Source organism: Salarias fasciatus, chromosome 11, assembly GCF_902148845.1.
Source record: "Salarias fasciatus chromosome 11, fSalaFa1.1, whole genome shotgun sequence".
In the NCBI taxonomy this organism is placed as follows: Eukaryota; Metazoa; Chordata; class Actinopteri; order Blenniiformes; family Blenniidae; genus Salarias; species Salarias fasciatus.
This window is the reverse complement of record NC_043755.1, coordinates 11,467,260-11,485,875: the sequence shown is the minus strand read 5'-3', so window position 1 is coordinate 11,485,875 and position 18,616 is coordinate 11,467,260. Positions and strand designations below refer to the sequence as shown.

Sequence of the window (18,616 nt, the reverse complement as noted above, 5' to 3'; positions counted from 1 at the left end):
TACATATATATATATATGTATATTTGAAAAACATCTTTGATTGGCTTCAGCAACCTTGAACAGCATGAAGTCACATAGAAGATGTGAAATATTGATATTGCGATGTTAATAACTGTGTGATAAGCACTGGGATGAAGCACCACAGCCGGGTGCTTCATCCTCATCGAAAAAGCAGCGGTGAGCCTCCTGGAGCATTGGCTAGATTTCACTGGACGAGATTCAAAAATTTGAGTTTACTCGTATTTCTGCCCCCCCCCCCAACTCACTTCCTGCCCTCTGTTACAGTGACCTTATAAAAAAAAAAGAATGTGGTCGCCATCAGTCCAGAATGATGAAATATGCTCGAATCCATCTAGCTAAACCAATTGTTGGACAGAAAGGCCTCTGGATCTCAAAGCCTCACCCGCGTTTGTCTGGGCGAGGGGAGGAACAGTGTGGCCCTTTGTGGCCCCGCGTGTATTTATGAATGGCCGAGCCCCGAGGCGAACGTCCAGAACAATGCTGCTACACTGAAGAGGCTGCTTTTCATATGGGAGGGGTGACGCTGGCGCTGATGATGGCGGGGAGGGCAGTTTACTCCCCACTGTTGGGGCTTGGTACAGAGAGTGGCGAGAGATCTTGATGGTGTGACGCTTTGCGTGCGAGTGTCAGAGGGAAAAAGCTGCCGGAGCCGTTCTCCCCGGAGCCGCTGGACGTTTAGAGGTCAGTCACCTACGCAGGTGAGGAGCCACGCTTCCCTGTTGTGTCTTCACACTCCTGGAAATGGATGCAGATTTTTCCAGACATTGAAGGACGGATCAGCCACTTTGTTCATCTGGCTGTCTAATTTTATTTCGGTCTTTAAAGGTCGAGCACTTGTAGTCAGGGTGAGTGTGTGTGTTAGTTTGCGTGGGCCTTCACATATGAGCTGGTTAATGAGCGAGTGGAAGGACTAAGACTTGAATCAGTCACAAGTTAGGTAATTAGCATGTGTGTGTGTGTGAGATGATGTGTAATCGCGTATGCATGACTGAGCATGTGCATTGTCCAACGTTAGCGGGGGGCCTTCGGTAAACCCGGCCAATTATCACTGGAAAGATTTCAGTGCCGGTGCCATCGGCGCCGAGCCGCTCCTGAAACTGCCAGAGTGCATTTCCACATCTAAACGGACGATCTGCTGCCAGGTAGAAGAGGATACGGCTACACAGCCAACCAAAACACTTTGACAAGCGATTTAGCAGCGACATGCATTATTCAGGCGAGTCAGAAATGTGTTTTCGTGAAGTAAGAGTGACTCTTTGCTTCTGAAAGTGGAGGTTTGTAATTAGAAAGTGGGAAGTTTTGTGTTTGAGGAGTCTGAAACTGTATTAACTGAGCTTTTAATCACAGCCCAACAGTCAAACCGCTGTTATTTCTGAACTCGATCTACAAATGCCTCCCATCAGCTCTGTTTTTCAGTACAAACGTTTGTCACCCTTCCAAGATTGGAGCAAACCTGAACCGGTTTTTGCTCACCGGTTTGGAGCAGAGAGTCCAGTGGAAGGTTTTATGGAGCCTTGGGATGGAGCTGCGCTGCCTCGTTTCTTTTTTTTTTTTTTTTTTTTTTGCCTCAGTGGTAGAACAGGTGACGGCTCTGTTTGTCGCCCCCTTTTGTTCAGAGCGGAAGGGAGAGCTCTGTAACGAGAGCAGAGGCCTACGGCTCGCCATCTGCCCACAGGGAGAGGGATCGCCGGACTCGCTGGGTTTGCCAGGTTCAAACCAACAAGACAAACGACTGGTGCCACCGCTGATCCGACAGATTAAAGGGATTGTACCGCCATGTGCTCCTGGGATATAGACGTGTGTCATCTGTAGTATTTGTTTGTAAAATTAAGAAATTTGCTTTGATGAGATCTTCAGCTACCATCATCACTTGTACAGTGCTAATGCAGTTTATATGATCCGTGACATTCACCCGTTCACACACACACTCACTCACCAATGGTGAGTGACTTGGGCTTAAGCCCTGCTCACAAAGAAAATGCGTGTGAGCGAAGCGCTACCCTTGCAGTTTCTGAGATGACTTTGCTCTCAAACGACGTCACGGCCATCCCCCGACGGGGGGCTTCATATGGCCACGGAGAAAAGCCTAAATGTACCTAAAAAAAAAATCAAAATCAAAATGCAACTAAAGAAATTGTATTTTTCAGCTAAACTTGCATTTATTTTAGATTTATTACACATAATTGAACATTTGCAAGCCTTTTTTTTTCTTTATTCTAAGTCATAATACTGAAAAAAGAAAACAGCCTCTTGAAATACAAGAATATTTCCTCAGATCAGAATAACCGTCACTGGAGGTCATACATTTCACAATTAAAAATCTAAAGAATGTTTTATTTTGTAAGAAACGGTATTAACTTACAAAACAATCAACTTTTCAGTATTTGTTTTAATTTTCCTCTCTACACGTAAACTCTACTCTATATTTTCATCTGTACCAGCCGATGAAACACTATATCACATGACTAAACCACAATCGGAAACTGAAGTCATATTTTTGGGTTTCTTACTTCAAGGTGTAAACTGACATCACATGTATCGATAACGCCTCCAGAGTTTCAAGCGAAAAAAACCCCCAGCGTGAGTAAATCAGAGATACCTGTAATTACAGATGAAACACTGAAACGATTTACATTGTGACGAATGGAAATATACACATTTTTGAAATATTCACAGAAAGAGGCATCTAGAACGATGAGTCCAGTTTTTTTATTTATGCCAACGGTCTCTGCAGTACCTTGGACAGACTGTGTGACTGGATGTTGGCATATCCTTGTGTTTATGTTTGTATCTGGTGTGTGTGTGCACGTGCATGCATGAGTGTGTGTGTGTGTGTGTGTGTGTGTGTGTGTGTGTGTGTGCGCCGGGCTCATCACAGCTCAGCGCGCCATGTGTGGGAGGGGGAGCAGTCATGTTTTAAGACCATCTGCTCCTCCGAGTATTTTAGTGGGAGCCTTAGCTTGTGGTGGATCAACGCGCGTCACAGGCAAACAGCAAAGCGCAAGCTGTGAGCGGGCCTGTTCCGGAAAAAATTCCTCCACTCTCTCCCTCGCACAATACCCAGTGTCTCTGCGCACAAGGTCCCCATTCTTCCCCCCCCGCCCCCTGCAGCCCAGGAGCCGCGGTGGACCTCATATGCGAGGCCCGCAGACGATATTTACAATGAAAATGTTCTTCTTGGCACAGCCGGCTGTTTGTGTGAGCCGTTTGGTTTGTGTGAGCAATTCCAATAATGTAAAATGACTCATAAAAGGTGTCACGGCCTGATTTAGCGGCGCTGATTGTTCAGATGGCATCTGTATCCCTGAAGTGTGATGTGGAAGAAGTGATTATGCTGATGACTGATTGCTGTACTACAAAATTATTCTGAAGATTAAACGGAGAATATTTGGTTTTATCCAGTCAGACAGTTACTACAGTCTCAGGAAGACAATGGAGTAAAGCGTAGTTTTTACACCGGCTCAGAGTGGGGTGGGACGGGGGATTGCAGAGGAAGGTCACATAGCTGCACACCCCACACTGAGGAGCATGTTGGCATGCCTTATGTGCCGTGTGTGTGTGTGTGTGTGTGTGTGAGTGTGTGTGTTGGACATAATAGCACGCTGCATGTCGGTTTGAACATGACTCTACTGCATCATTTCTTCTTCAGCTCTTATTTTCCAGACTGTTTACGGAGGGATTCCCTCGAGGCGCGCTCAATGCCATCACTTGGCTCGAGGCCCGACGGCTTTTGGACACAGTGACTCACGCTACATGCAACACAGAGGGTGGAAAAACATCTTGGTCACTGCAGAGACAACTTGCCTTTGTTGTATTTATATGTAAACTCGGTGGACCTTTGAGTGGATCCAGGATTGTGCTCTCCACCCACAGACATTCCTGAACAGAGAGAATATCAGATCTCCATAAAGCTGGAACAATCAATAAGTGTACCCTGAGGTCTTTGTTGAATTTCTGAAATTCAAATCCAGCCAGACAAGGTTTTAGACTCGAACACTTTGTTGACTGTAATTGTGTGATTTTGGCTGCTTTGGGTCACGGCTGCAAATGAAACCACCCTAAGATCAAAATCTGTATCGTATTACTGCAGATATGTAATTTGGATAACTGCATTCATCTCACAACTTCTATATTCCTCCTACTCTTCGTATGCCGCCTTAACTCAGCTTAACTGAGAGTGAAAGTGACTCATTCTGCCTTCATCACCGAAACACACACCTTGCATGCGCTAATAGCATGGAAAAGTCGAACTCTTGTCACCGTGTTTCGGCATCAGATGGACAGAATGATGCAGGAACACGACACACGCAGAACTTATGGCACCGCTCAGGAAAACGGTCCAACGGTGTTCAGGAATGCTGAGTGGGCCAAAGAAAAGCTCTGGAAATGCATGTGCGCATATTTAGATCTGCCCACGACGCATGTAAACCAGAGCTGACACAGACTCCTCTCTTCCTCTGCCCCTTGTCTTCATCCAGCATCTCGGTTTATCTCACTTCTGTCTCCCTTCCCCACAGACTCCAGGATCCAGAGCAGGGCCAACATCTCAGGGAGAACAAGAAGACGAGAGGCAGCAGGAGCCTGGTGCTGAGGCTGGTATGAGGCAAGTGTTTTCTGCGTTGTGCGCGTGCGCGCGTGTGTGTGTGTATGTGTGTGTGTGTGTGTGTGTGTGTGTGTGTGTGTGTGTGTGTGTGTGTGTGTGTGTGTGTGTGTGTGTGTAAGCGTGCACACGTATTGCCGTGTGCTGTGTGCCAGCCATTTTTCCAGCCCCATCAATGAGGCCGTTGTGTCAGGGCTTGGTGGTGGTGTCAGCGGCCCGCCCTGCCCGGCCGCCGGGCGCTACTCCCTCCCGCAGAATCCCATGCACGCCCCCCTCCCCCCCAACCCCCATGCCCCCCCACCCCCCACCCGCCTGGACACACACTCGCTTGGATCCTGGCCTTTTGTTACAGTGCAGATGGTTGAGCTTGACGCAACGTTGAAGAGAGCCTGGAATTGTCTCGCACCGCAGCGGAGCGCCGCCGGTCAAGACGTCTCGAAACGTCACCTAATCCAGATTGAGATGTTCCGATCAGAAGTGGCGTGTAGCACGGTGAAAGGCGTCCAGATGAAAAACTTTATGAGAATTGTCATTGAACTTGCAGCCTGCATTGCAAAGCAGCTGTTCAAGCTCAGTTAGCATCCAGGTGCTAACTCATTGTGCTGCTCAGCTGTTATTTCCCTCAGTTCACATATCATAAAATAAAATACTTCTTTGAACTTGCATTTGATTTAGATTTATAATACTTACCTACCTAACTTTTTTTTTTAGGCCTTCCTTTCAGTTTCTAAATCATGAAAATAGTAAAGTACATATTTTATTTGATCAAATGATACATCAAAGTTTTTAGATACTATGTTTGAAGTGCAGCTCCTTTGTGGCTCACATTTGCCTTGATAGGTATAAAAATCTTCAGATGAATGATAAAGTAACTTTATGTCAACAAGGTGTCGTGAAGATTGACAGTTTCTCGCTACATCACCCTATTTCTTCTGGGACATGTATCCGTATTTGTAAGTTTCCTTATTTTTTCAAAGTAACGATGATGAGTTTGTAGTGATTGAAATTGGTGCTGATTGAGCCAGATTTTTTAGAATTTTTTATAAATATTTACAAATAATGACAACATCTCTTGTTGATTATATTAATCACTGATGTGTTTCACTCTGCGAAAAAATCCTGTCACCACCCGTTAGGGCGTAATATCATCTGATTAATGTATTTATTGGGACAATTTGTAAAAGTTCAAATTTGCAATTACACATAAAACAAATGGCACGAGTCTAATTAGGGACAACAACCTTTGTTGGAAATAAGAAATTACACAGTGAACAGCATTGCTGAATGAGACTTATAACCTCTTACAGATAACCAGTAAATATTTCCAATGCAGATGCATATTTTAGCTCAAAATCTGGACAAAAACAAACAATTATTGGTTAGTTTTCACCTTTCTACTAATAGCCCATAATTGTTTTTCTACTTTAATAACATAAAAAAGTGTCCTGTTGACCTTTGAACTAATGAGCTCCCTTAAACTGGGTCAAGAAGGTGAGGACACTGTTCACAACTGGGTTCCACTGCCACCAAGTGGCCATAGTAAGAAGTTAATACTGATTAGTGACTAGAAGGGAAATGCAAAGTGAGCTGCAGTAGTGTCTGGCAGTAGAACTGTCTGAAAAGCAGCATGACGCACCTCTTGTAATATCAAACCAACATTTTTTTTTATTTTTTTTTTTCCCACTTGTCTCCATCGGCTGGACTTGTACCGGTCACAGATTCCACGAGGGGACGTTGGGACGTGTTAATCACGAAGCTCAGGAGCTCAATCCACTTTCAGGCCTGCCATCTGCACGCGCCGGCTGCTGCGGCACGAGGCTGAGATCTGACGCCTGCATTTCTGAATGCAGTAATTCCACATCCGAGAAAAACAGCCACCGTGTACATTTTATTGACATGCCACATTCGGACGGCTTCAGGTTGCTTCAAAATTAGAAATCTTTGTTTTTTCAAAAGTAATCTTTAAGACAAATATCTCTGGTACTTCAATCCAAAATGTTGGATCACAAAGTAGTTCAATACATTTCTCAGTGATTGCTAAAACAGGGTACCTCACTGTTGAATAAGTTATTCTTTACCAAATAAATAAGTAAAAACTACATTAAAGCATTTTATTGACTGTTTGAAGGACATTTATCTAAACTATATCTAAACTATATACCTATAGCTTTTAAAAGAAACCAAATCTCATTTTATTTTAATTATTGCTTCATTATTACTCTCCTCATTTAAAATGTTTATTCCTTGAAGAATATGGTGAAGTTATCTGTCAAGTTCAAAAATATTTCTACGAACACTACCAATGTTCGTTCTGTAACTCCCATAAAACAATTAGAAGAATCTTATAGAAAATACTCAGAGATTCAGGGTCTGCCCACATAAATAAAAGAATCAACAAAAAAAAGTCCCATAATGACAAGTGAGTGTTTGCTGGCATTGTCTACGGACCCCACAAGAAATATTGGACTTAACGTACCAATTCTGGACTTTTATTTTGGCGAGAGGTATAATATTTATCACACCTTTAGTGTCACAGTTAAAATAGTCTGCACATTTTCTTGATTTTTGATGAGGGGATGTCTAAGGTCACCACTTCTGGATTTAGTTCAACACATATGTTAATATACTTCATTGTCATTTAGCACTTTATAGATAAGAAGTAAGACTTTGAAGCGGATCCTTGACACACAGACAGCCTGAGCAGTGACTTCAGCTCAGGTATAATTTGCTTCACCCTCTTTTCATTTCCTTTATTGAAGACGAAGAGATTGTTAAAAGTTTCTGTTTCTGCTTCGAAAGGAAAAGTCCTCCATAAATGAAAGTCTTAAGCAAAATTCATTGTGCTTTACAAAGAGTCCAGCCAGGTTATTACCTGTTTTCTATTTAGATACAAGTTCAGTGATCTGTGTAAGATTTTCTTCAGCGTTGGGTGTTTTTGAAGAGCGGCTGCTGTGCTGGACAGGATTCTATCAAAACTTGACATCTAAATAGAATTGTTCCTCACATATTTCTGTATCTAATACTGAATATTCCAGACCAGGGAACAAAAAGTTTTAATGGAAGCGGACAAAGTAACTAACCCGATGCCGGTGTGGTGCAGCAGTGAAACGCTGCTCTCCTTTTCCCAGTAAATCATCCATAACATCAACATGCAGCGTCACCAGAGAACGGGCCTTTCTTCACCTCCACATTTATGTCAAGTAGAAGACAGATGGGATCAGTAATCTGCTGATGACATGATGTGAGGCGACTGGAGGCTGGCTTGGTGTCAGAGGTCGTCCAACAGTGGGAGTCATTCATCGGGGGGTCTTACATACGCAGTGTGTGACTGTGCTGAGGGACTGCCAGCAGGTGCTGACCGACTGACGCTGCGGCTCTGAGAGTGATGTGATCTCCCAGCGGGACTGAGGTCACCACTGTTTTGATTTGGTTTTGTTGTGTCCACAGAGAAGAAGGTTGTGAAGTCGTGCGGGTGTGAATGAGCGCCCTGTAGTGGAGCCGCTGAGAAGCTGTCCTGCCCAGACTTTGGTTCACATCATCAGTATTTCAAGGTGAGAGCTCAGCCACTATTAAATTACAGGCATCTGATGTTTTTCATAACGTACTATTATTATTTATGCTTAAACTTTATGATTTATTTGTTTATTTAAAATGTCTTTATTATTATTATTATTGGGCTTACAAATTAAAAAGTAATAACATTTCAAATAACAAGATATCTAAAACTAAAATATGGCTTGAATTTATGTATTTAGTTCATTTCAACCATTTGGAAGTTTTCTATTAAAGGACCCTGAAGCAGAATATACAGAAACGTGGGAGCTTTCTATACTGCACAGTAACAGTGACACATTCTGGATTGCACTTGATAATCGAATCACAAACACATTTTATTTAAAAGAACAATGACAGACTGACATGTTGTTGTGTGTCATCTGATTTCTCTTTGCTGTTCTTTGTGTTGGTAAGAAAATGAGTCCGTTTTGGTAGGTAAATATACCACTGACTCATATCTGCATTATGGTGTGAAAAAAAAAACCCAATACAGATCTGACAGTTCTTGACAATTGCAGAAATGCTTCATTTAACAGGTAAATTGTTGCTGCCAGTTGGTGTTCGGAGATTTTCTTCTAACATTTTTCCTCCATCGGTTTAAGAAAATTATCTTTAGGGGTTTGAATCAAATGTACCAGAAAATAACTGTGAACTTTTATTCAGGTTTGTTTTTCTGTGATTTGTAAAGCTGCATTTATCAAACATTTGGCATTGTGCCTTGACAAAACTAAAGAAAAGAAAGTGTTAAATCTCAATAACTGCTATAAATCTGTGTGATTTTTAAAGGTCATTGTTGTGTCTGAGTCACGAAGCGGCACCGCCGCTGTCAGAAAGACATTTCTGTCATTTCTTTCTTTTTTTTTTTCCCTCTTCATGATGCGTCGTGTGCTGTAACTGACAGGATCTTGTCTCCGTTCCAGAGGTCTGTGATCCAGCACTGAGCGGAGACCATGTGGTGTTTGGAGCTGCTTATACCCCTGCTGTTGATCATCAGCGGTAATAAAATGCTTCACCGCGTTCCTACTTTGTTTCGGATATCTCCGTCGCATCGCTTCACTCCCGTTTCTCCCTCGTCTCTCAGATGCCAGTGGTCAGTGGAACGTCTGGGTACCTCGGGACATCTCGGCCATGACCAACTCCTGCGTGGTCATCCCTTGCACCTTCATGTACCCGTCAGGAATCAGGCCATACCGAGGCATCCACGGCATCTGGTACTTCGGCCAGCCCTACCCGCAACTCTTTCCCCCTGTAGTCTTCAAATCTCGCACGGACGTCGTGCACGAGAGCTACAAGGGTCGCACCAAGCTGCTGGGCGACCTGCACCAGAGGAACTGCACACTGCTCATCAACAACATCGGCACGGAGCACTCAGGGAGATACTACTTTCGTGCAGACCTGGGCGGAGCCAATATGTATACTTACCCGGACTTTGCAGAGCTCAAAGTCCTGGGTGAGTCACTGATGAGAGACATGAAATCAAATAAAAGTGATGAACCATGGAAATGATCCATTTTAGATGATCAAAGCATGTCTTTCTTCTCCAGATCAGCCCAACATTGATGTACCGGAGGAGATTGTCAGCGACGAGAGCTTGGAGCTCACATGCTACGCTCCGGATAACTGCCCCGACATGACCCCAGAGATCCAGTGGATGTACACCGACTACCTGCCTGACCCAGAGTTCAGCTCAGATTACCTGGAGGAGAGCAACACGGCGGTTCTGTCCAGCACCCTCACCTTCACGCCCAGACCCATGCACAACGGACAGCTGCTGGGCTGCAGGGTCTACTACCCCAACACCACGCTGGTCTACGAGAGGGTCGTCTCTCTAGACATTAAATGTAAGTAAACAAAGTATTTTCACATGAAGAGGAGGGGCGGGTTGTGGTCTTGTCACTGACCGACTCAGTGTTGATTATACAGATGACTACTTGTATTTGAAACGTTTCGTTGCACATTTACCTGCAGATCCTCCACGCTCGGTGTGGGTCAACGTCTCCTCGGAGGTGATGGAGGGCAGCTCTGTGATGCTGCACTGTGAGGTGGACAGTAACCCCCCCTCCAGGATCTCCTGGATGTTCGGAGACCAGGAGCTGCTGTGGGACACGGCGTCCAATGTGTCTCTTTCCCTGGACGACGTGACGCCCGCGAATGAGGGGATTTATACCTGTGTTGGAGACAACGGCTACGGCATCATGAACACCTCCCTGTACCTGGCAGTCAAGTGTAAGTTGATGAGGCGGTACAGTACATTCCACATTATGAGTTTAGAAGAGATTTATCATTGGAATTATGCAAAACCAAAAACACATACAAAAGTAGTTTACTGTGAAGGTTTCCGATGTTTCCTTTTAAAGTTTTTGTAGCTTACTTTATAGCAATATGCCAGTATTCCAGCATTGGAAACTGTATATTTTAACACAGTTGTCACTTCTTCAGGCAGTATGTGTTAATATCTGAATACCGTTATGAAACTGCTGACGTTTCAATAATCTGTAGTGCTGCTGTCTCCACAGAAGCTTTTAGAATATATTAACAGTTACTATTTCACTTAACTCCAGCTTACTGAGGTGTTTTCCAGTAAACAGGAGTCAAGTGTAATCGTAACCAGTAAACCGTTGTTTCAAAATTCACTGTCACACTAAGAAACAGCTAATTAACACTTTCCTGCAGACAGAAGCATAGAATATGTTAAAGTAAAAACAATAACAGGACCAGTCATATCACTACCAGTTATGCTCCACTGCAGTTTTTCTGACACACGTAATTCTAATCCTAACAATATCAGAATAGGAAAAGCCTCAAGTGATCCCTGCTGGACCATCAAGGGGGTCCAGATCCCTCCTGCCAACCTCTGTCTTTCTGTTCTACTCTCTACAATAATTGAAGAACAACCACAAAATGACCCGAGCTTTGGCCCACATGCCAACAGGATTAGTTCGCTGAATGGATAACAGACAAAACTCAGGCGGTCTGGATTTGTGTTATTCAGACTGAGTGTTGAAGCAGGAGCTTTAAATAAATTATAGTTTCACTGTCTAAAAAATGTCTGTTGCATGTTGATACCTAATCTCAGTCTTTTATGAGCATTAACTGCTAACAAGAAACTTCTTAGTTATCTGCATGTGGGAAATTTCAAGAGTGAGGTGTTATCAAAGAATATTTGAAGACCTACTCTTTCATATGTGTGTGTTTTTGGAGTCAGATGTTATTTGAACGTAATGACGGAACATTATGAAGGTGTAAAAATGACATAACTTACAAGTGACAGTTAAATGCCTCTAAATAGGCACAAATTCTCACTGGATGTCTTCAGAATGCTTTCGCAGTCCTGCCGTCACATCTGGACCACCGCATGGCGCCATTGTTCTGTGTTTTTATTAGAAATATGTTCTGTAAGTTAGTTTAGTTTTAAAGACAACATAAGAACCTGGAAGGACGATATATATCACCTTGTCCCATACAGGGTTAGGAGTGTTGTGCTAAATCCTGCTTGATTGCTAAAATGTTGTTGATTGATTAACTGAAACAAAATAAAATAATTTGTATGTCATTTCACTTCCAACTAACGTCTAATGAACTTTATCAGTGAGTTATTCGTGAGACAGGCCCACACACTGCCACTGTGAAACATCAACATTATAATAGTTCATTATTAACACACTGTAATAGTTTATAACTCCTCCATATAACTAGTCACTTTGTTATTGTCAATGCAGATCCTCCTCGTGAGCCGGAGGTGAACAACTCCATGACGGTGCTGGAAGGCACGTCTCTCGCTCTGCACTGCAGCACCCAGGGCAGCCCGGCTCCAACCCTCACCTGGCTGAAGGACGGCGAGCTGGTAGGCACCATCACCGCTGACGAGCTGTCGGTGCTGGAGATCCTGGAAATCACGCCGCAGGGAGACGGACAGTACCGCTGTCTGGCTGAGAACGAGCACGGACGAGCCAGCAGCTCCCTGAACATCACTGTGGAGTGTGAGCGCATCATAAATCATTGTTATGGAGGGAATTAGACTCGTTTACTGCGGATCATAACCGTGCTGCCTCCCTCAATAGATGCCCCGGTCCTTCTGGAGGAGTCGAAGTGCACGGTGGTGAGGGAGGGAGTTCAGTGTGTCTGCATGGCCACGGGAAATCCTGAGCCCACCATCGAGTTCTACCTGCCCGACCTCAACATCACCATCAATGAGACCGACGGCAAATACAACTTCTACACGCACACCGACGGGCACACCTCCACCGGCATGATCAAGCTGCGGGAGAAAGGCGAGCGCATGGACAACGGCGGCCCCGCTGTCAACGTCCACTGCAGCATCTCCAACGTGTACGGAAGAGAGAGCGTGCTGCTGGAGCTACAGCAAGAGAGTGAGCGGCACGCACCAGAACCGACCAATCAATTCTCAGTCGTGCTTTCCAACACTAATTATATTATATGCAAACCCTCTATTAGTCTTTGGAACTTTGTCTTTTTGTGTTTTGATTTTCAGAAAAGTACATGATGGCAGTTATAGTGGGCACTATTGGAGGAGTGGCGGTCATTGCCTTCATCATTGCAGCAGTGAGATATGTTGGCCAGAACAACAAAAAGTGAGTATGAATGGAAAACTAATGGTGAGGCCAATGCGAGGCAGAAGTAGTAATTTTCTTTTTTTTTTTGAAGGAAACACTTAAGCCTAGTCATCCATTCTAAAGCACACTGATGCACGTTGTATACGAGTGAATGTGGGATTGATGTGGACGCGAAAATCATTTCTCCAGAGCAATTTCACTTCATTTGCAATGACCAGACCCGGTTGAACTCTTTGGAGATCCACATTGGCTGCCTTCTGGAGAGGGTTAGCATGCTGGACTAACCCTTATATTTTGCAGGCTCGATTCCCTGCTCTGACACTGCTTCTGTATCCTGCTGTGCTAAATACAACCCAGGCAGCCCACTTAACCAAGGTGCTTTGTTTTGGCCTCGAAGCATATTTGGACCTCCAAATTTGCAAGCTTTTTTGTTTATTTCTCCCTGGAGATCACTCCTGAAGTGGGCGTGATCTCGGCGACTAAACCCATAAAAATAACCACGTCACTCACAGCCACAGTTGGCCTCCAGCATAACCTGACAGAGCTTGTTGTTTTAAAATGGATGCCCAGGCTTGGCGTGTCGCCCTGCGTTAGTGGCAGTCGAGACCGAGTCTGATTATGTGACTCCGTCCCCCAGAGAGAATGGAAACCCTAGGCAGGACGTGGTCCTGGAGAACCCAGCTTTGTACTACAGCGCAGTCAAGAAGGACAAACAAAATCTGAGGAAGAAAGTGGTGAGACACGCTGATGCCAATGATCATGATTCTAATGGAGGATGGCTTGGATGACCGTTCTCAAAATGTTTGGGGTTGAAGTTTTGTATAATGAGCAGAGTTTAAATGATGGAACCCCACTTTAACCTCTGAGAAGAGGGGATTGCAGAACTCTCTCCCACTGGCAGTCTAGTAGCTCCAACCATGACCTTTCCAAACACTGTTTTTCTCTTGCTTTCATCGCTTCTCTGCGTTTTTTCTGTCTGTTTTTCTCTCCCCTAACTCTTGCACAGCTTAAGACAGAGCTGTTGGGCTCAAAGTTTAACTCCATTCTAGAAGAGACTACGGTAAGGTTCCCAAACAAATCCCCATTAAAAAAAAAAAACAAACCACAAGCCTCAGCGACAGACGCATCTCCTTTGCATACCAGCTTCTGTGTTCTGTATCTGCCGTTTGTTTCTGATGCTGCCTTCTGCATGGCCGCCTCATTGCTCACACAGACTGCCAAACTAACAGAGAACATCTCAGTCTTCTCGACAGTATGTTGACCAGTAACCACTAACACGTTTTGTTTCCGGTGTCTGTCGCGCTGCTCTTGCCGTCCGAGGTGCCGCTGGCGCCTCTCCAGCGATTTTTGGCGCAGCTGAACGGTCCTTGTGTCCGCAGGGAGAAGACGGGGATTACCAACCTGTGGGCTCTATGGCAGGACTGGAGAGGCAAGAGCTGAATTACGCTGCTCTGGAGTTCATCGGGGCCAGGCCCAGGGAGGGGGCCTCAGGGAGGGGGGATGACGGCGGCAACTACTCGGAAATCAAAGCCAAATGAATCGCGATCCTTCCCTGATCCCTCGGCTATGCGAGATGCAGTGGCAGCCCCATGTTACACACACATCCTCTGCCCCATAAACTGTGTAATAACCTCCCTTGTCTACTGGATTTCACTGTGCATATAATGATTCCTTTATTTTATTTTATTTTTTTTCCATTTCTCTATTTCAATCTCCTTGTGCCAGTCCTCCCCTCTTGGCACCTCCTCCAAATAGGAAACAAAGACTGGTGTTTCGATGGGTTACAGCATCGCCCAATGGACAATGTCAAACCGAAATGTCAATTTTGTAGCCCCAACTGTATTAGAAGTTCACTCCAGCCTACAGTTATAACCAGCGACTGTGTTTTCATGGCGTTCTCCACGATTGTCAGTGTTGCATCCGTCTCCTAACTGTCACTGTGTCTGCTGCCGGTCGAAGCATCAGGGCAAGGAGTAACCGTGCTTTGTGTTCTCTTGTCTGTATGTGTTTATCAGCTGAGAGCAAACCCTCTCCTCTATTTCTTTTGGTTCATGACATCCCGAGAAGATCATTGATGAGGAGAGGAGACCGATCTCAGTCGCTCCCTCATAATAGTATTTAATGCGTGCTGTGACTCAGTAGCCTCTCACAATAAAATGACAACCGTCACTTTTGAAGAAAATTGTGGAGGTTTTTGTAAATTTATGTCACACACTATGGGTTCCAGGATTTTTATCAGTGGAATGTGTTGAGATTTCAAGGAGGAACTTTCAGCACTGCGGCACATGCTCAGTATCTGTCGTCTTTTACTTCTCCTCCCGAAAAAAAGCATGTTTCTTCAATTCCCGATTCACCTGGAAAACATAAGACCTAAAGCACAACATACTTGCTCGTGAGCGGCCAAAGTGTTCTCTTTTTGACAATGTGTGTGCGTGTGTGTGTGCTTTCATGTGTGTGTGAAAGAATGAGAGTGAGTGTGTGTCTTAAACTTGTGCTGAAAGATCACCAGACACTGATCTCTGGGGTCTTTGGGAAGTCTGAGCATCGCCTCACCCGAGGGGCCGATGCTTTGTCCTCACAGGATTGTATCAGATGTCTGGGAGATATAAAGTGATGCTCGCGACTCGCCAGCTGGTTGTGCTTTTTATAGACATTTGATGAACCTGTGATGTGACTCTGAAGCTCACTAATAGTCTAACTCGATAGCAGTGGTGTCAATAATTTATTAATATGATATATATTGATGGAAGAAATGCCATTATGTACAGTAAACACCCTGCATGAGTCTTTTGCCTGCAGGCAGACATTAAAGTATTGAACTCTCACTCAACCACTGAATACTGTCTTACTACAAGCTATATTAAAAAAAAAGCCCTAAAATCAGTTTCAAGTCAAATCAGAGGTTTTGTTTTCATGCAGGGAGCAACCTTGTTATTCATTTTACTTCAAGCTAAAATACTCTCACCTGTGTTATGCTTTCACTTCATAGGGCCCTCAGTGATGTATGTAGAAATGTAAATGCTCCAGATTATGGTGGGAATGAAGGATAGAGTTCAACATTTATAGTTTCTTTTTTTGGCTTGTTTTTTTCCATAAATGGGACACATTTCTCACTGTGTTTCTGATCAAGGTCATAGCATCCTGTTTCCACATCGTAAACACTATGGCATCCTATTGTCCTGAAATAAAATGAATTATTTGCAAAAACAAAAAGACCCTAATTATGATTTACTCGACACACTTGGTATGCTGTTATTGGCACTATTTTGATGCACACTACGCTCATAATCAAATATAGAGTCACATTTTCTTACTGGTTTTTCAATTGGGTGCATTGATGTACCAAATAAGAGGAAATATGCTTTGATTATGATGTCTTCAACACTCATGACTTTACAATTGTTAGTTGAGAGGGATGAAGAAATGTGGAAGTCACTACTTTCACTAAAAACTGATGACTTAATGTTTCCTTCAGAAAGTTTGACTCACACAAAATACATTTTGAAGAATGATCAATATTATAATAATTATAACTTCGTGTATAAGGTTAGATGCTAAGATCTTCACATAAAAAATTGAATCCAATTGATGCAACTGAAAACATTCCAAATAAAACTGGACATACAGTAGTTAATTCAAAAACACATTTTAATAAGGTGTTTTTGACTTGGTTTTCAAAACAGGAAGAGAATGAGGGAAGTCTGAAATTCCCAACAGCTCGTGTGAGTGAGTCCTGATGGAAAAGGCTTGGTGATTAACCTACCAGAGGCCCTCAGGCTAAGTTTTGGTTTAAACACTCAGGGGCCAATTTAAATTGTAAAGTAGTTTGTGAGAGGAGTGATAATAAATTACAGGGATGTCTTCTGTTTTGTTTGTCTGAATGAGCTGTCTGGTGGCGGCATGTTGAATTAACTGAACTTTATTTAAGTTTGACCAGAGTCCAGGGAGTTTCATTAATGTAGATGGGTGGTAGTGAATGCATGAAGAACAGTTTCTTTTCTATTTTTAGTGACAGAAGAGTGTGAGACTGAACAATGTGCTTGATGCATTCATTAAAATTCAGTTTATTGTCAAAATGGATACCTATATTTCTGGTAAATGAAGTGATTTACCATCTACCACTGACTTTGATTTCACTTGAATTGAATCGTAGAGCGTTATGTGACAGTGAGACCTGAATGTAATGAGGCATGCATGGAGAGCATTCAGGTGAGTGCTGTTTGTGGTGTCAAGAGGAAAAAATAGAAATGTTTCCAAGTAGTACCATGTATAATGAAAAAAGCAGAAGGTCTAGGATTGAACCCTGAGGTACACCCCAACATAGATATTGTGTAGAGGCTAAAAAAATAATTTACAACACACCTTCCCACTTCACTCTTATAAACCCATTGATTTCTATCAGTTTTGGAATCTCCACTATCGTTTTCTGCATTTTTGTAGAAGGAAGGAGAAGGAAAAACAATACCTTTTTTATGTTTTTATACCAAGCATTGCCTGTGATGTACACTGTACCTTTCTTTATAGAAATTGTCACCAATCCATCTTCAAACTGGGACAGTGTCATAAAGGATATGGGTGTTGCTCATACACACACTTAAGTCGTAACTGAATTGTTTGCTTAAGAAAATCTGAAAGCCCTTTACTGTCATTCTGATTCTTTAAAACTTGTAATTGTTGGTCACCTCATTGATTTTCAGAATGAAAGAGATTGACTTTCATTAACTGTATTGTGTTGTGCTTGCTCACTGATGTGTTCCTCCTTAACAAGCTTTGTTAAACTGTACGTACTGAATTTATTTTGAAGACTCCAGTGGGATGTAAAATCAATCTGGAAACGTGACTGCTTAATAAAGATCAAAGTTACTTTTCATAATTTCTATGACTAATGTCTGATGCAGTGATAGGAAAACATTTGATGTATTTTGACCATCATGGTCATCACCGTCACCTGTTCTGCACTGCATTTGTGCTCAGTCCACCAAAATAGAGCCCTCAGGGGTGTGCCCAGAACATTTTGCAATTTTTTAAAAACAGCGCAGTCTGGTGCAGAGCAGCGCATTCACATCTCCGTCCCTCCCACCACCGCAAGTGGTAAAGAGGGAGGAGAAGGTGTGACTGAGTGTCTGCAGCTGACTGTAATCGTGACCAATCAATCAGCCGCGAGGGAAGCACAATGCAATTTCACCTTGGCGACCCAGGGTCCAAGGAGGTGGAGGGCACAGGGAAATCACTCACTCCTCATGGGACAGAGAGGTGGGAGATGCGAATAAAGATGAGTCTGCAGAGCCAGATACTGGAGATGCAGCTGCAACCTCTGAATGCCTGGCTCAAGGGCGTGGAAACCCGGCTCTGTGACCTAGAGCTCCGCCTCGTTAGACAGGTGGAGGCTCCCACTTCAAAACCAGCAGTCCAAGCGGGCACGAGGAGGAAGTGGACGAAGACACATTTAAATAAAGCATTTGTTTCAAGGGTGATTTTCTGTGTCTTTATTGTGACTGAGTAAGTTGAGGCCAAAACATGTAAACGGTAGCTGGATACTCACATTTAAGGACAGAGCTGTGCAGCCAGGGGGCCGTCCTCTCCCTGCGCTCTGCTGCTCGACCTGCTGACATGCAGTTCAGCGTCTTGCCGTCTTAAGTCCTATGATGTCTTCTCTGTGAGGTCAAAGTGGTGTCCACAGTGTAAGCCTAGATTGTGAAGCACTACCACTCTGCAAACCAGCCTGTGAGGTTTTGGTGACGTGCACGCCATTGAAATTACCACGAGACTGGGTACAAATCGCCTGTGCAGAGAATAGATGTGGCTGAAGGTGCCACTGTGCTAAGCTGAATCTGTCAACACCGCCCACTGCTGCGCGGCCCCGCCC

At 43.8% G+C, this 18,616-nt stretch overlaps 1 protein-coding gene and 1 long non-coding RNA gene across 6 annotated transcripts; both read left to right on the top strand.

Moving 5' to 3' along the window:
* The first annotated feature begins 567 nt into the window (after positions 1 to 567).
* On the top strand, positions 568 to 14,341 carry mag (myelin associated glycoprotein). 5 transcript variants are annotated; one of them, XM_030102146.1, is made up of 13 exons: positions 568 to 719; positions 4,539 to 4,617; positions 8,069 to 8,172; positions 9,078 to 9,172; positions 9,258 to 9,626; positions 9,721 to 10,017; positions 10,145 to 10,402; positions 11,896 to 12,156; positions 12,238 to 12,546; positions 12,669 to 12,768; positions 13,388 to 13,484; positions 13,757 to 13,810; positions 14,130 to 14,341. In XM_030102146.1, exons 4-13 carry the CDS (start codon positions 9,127 to 9,129, stop codon positions 14,286 to 14,288), a joined length of 1,950 nt encoding a protein of 649 aa, XP_029958006.1. In that variant the 5' UTR covers positions 568 to 719; positions 4,539 to 4,617; positions 8,069 to 8,172; positions 9,078 to 9,126; the 3' UTR covers positions 14,289 to 14,341. The 5 variants fall into 5 exon arrangements, with proteins under 5 accessions (XP_029958006.1, XP_029958009.1, XP_029958008.1 ...); XM_030102145.1 differs by having other exon boundaries at positions 569 to 719; positions 9,097 to 9,172; XM_030102144.1 differs by having other exon boundaries at positions 569 to 719; positions 4,539 to 4,624; positions 9,097 to 9,172.
* On the top strand, positions 965 to 15,622 carry LOC115396323 (uncharacterized). The gene is made up of 3 exons (XR_003932372.1): positions 965 to 977; positions 2,981 to 2,983; positions 15,226 to 15,622. It is a non-coding gene; the product is annotated as an uncharacterized LOC115396323 (long non-coding RNA).
* Positions 15,623 to 18,616: the final 2,994 nt, after the last annotated feature.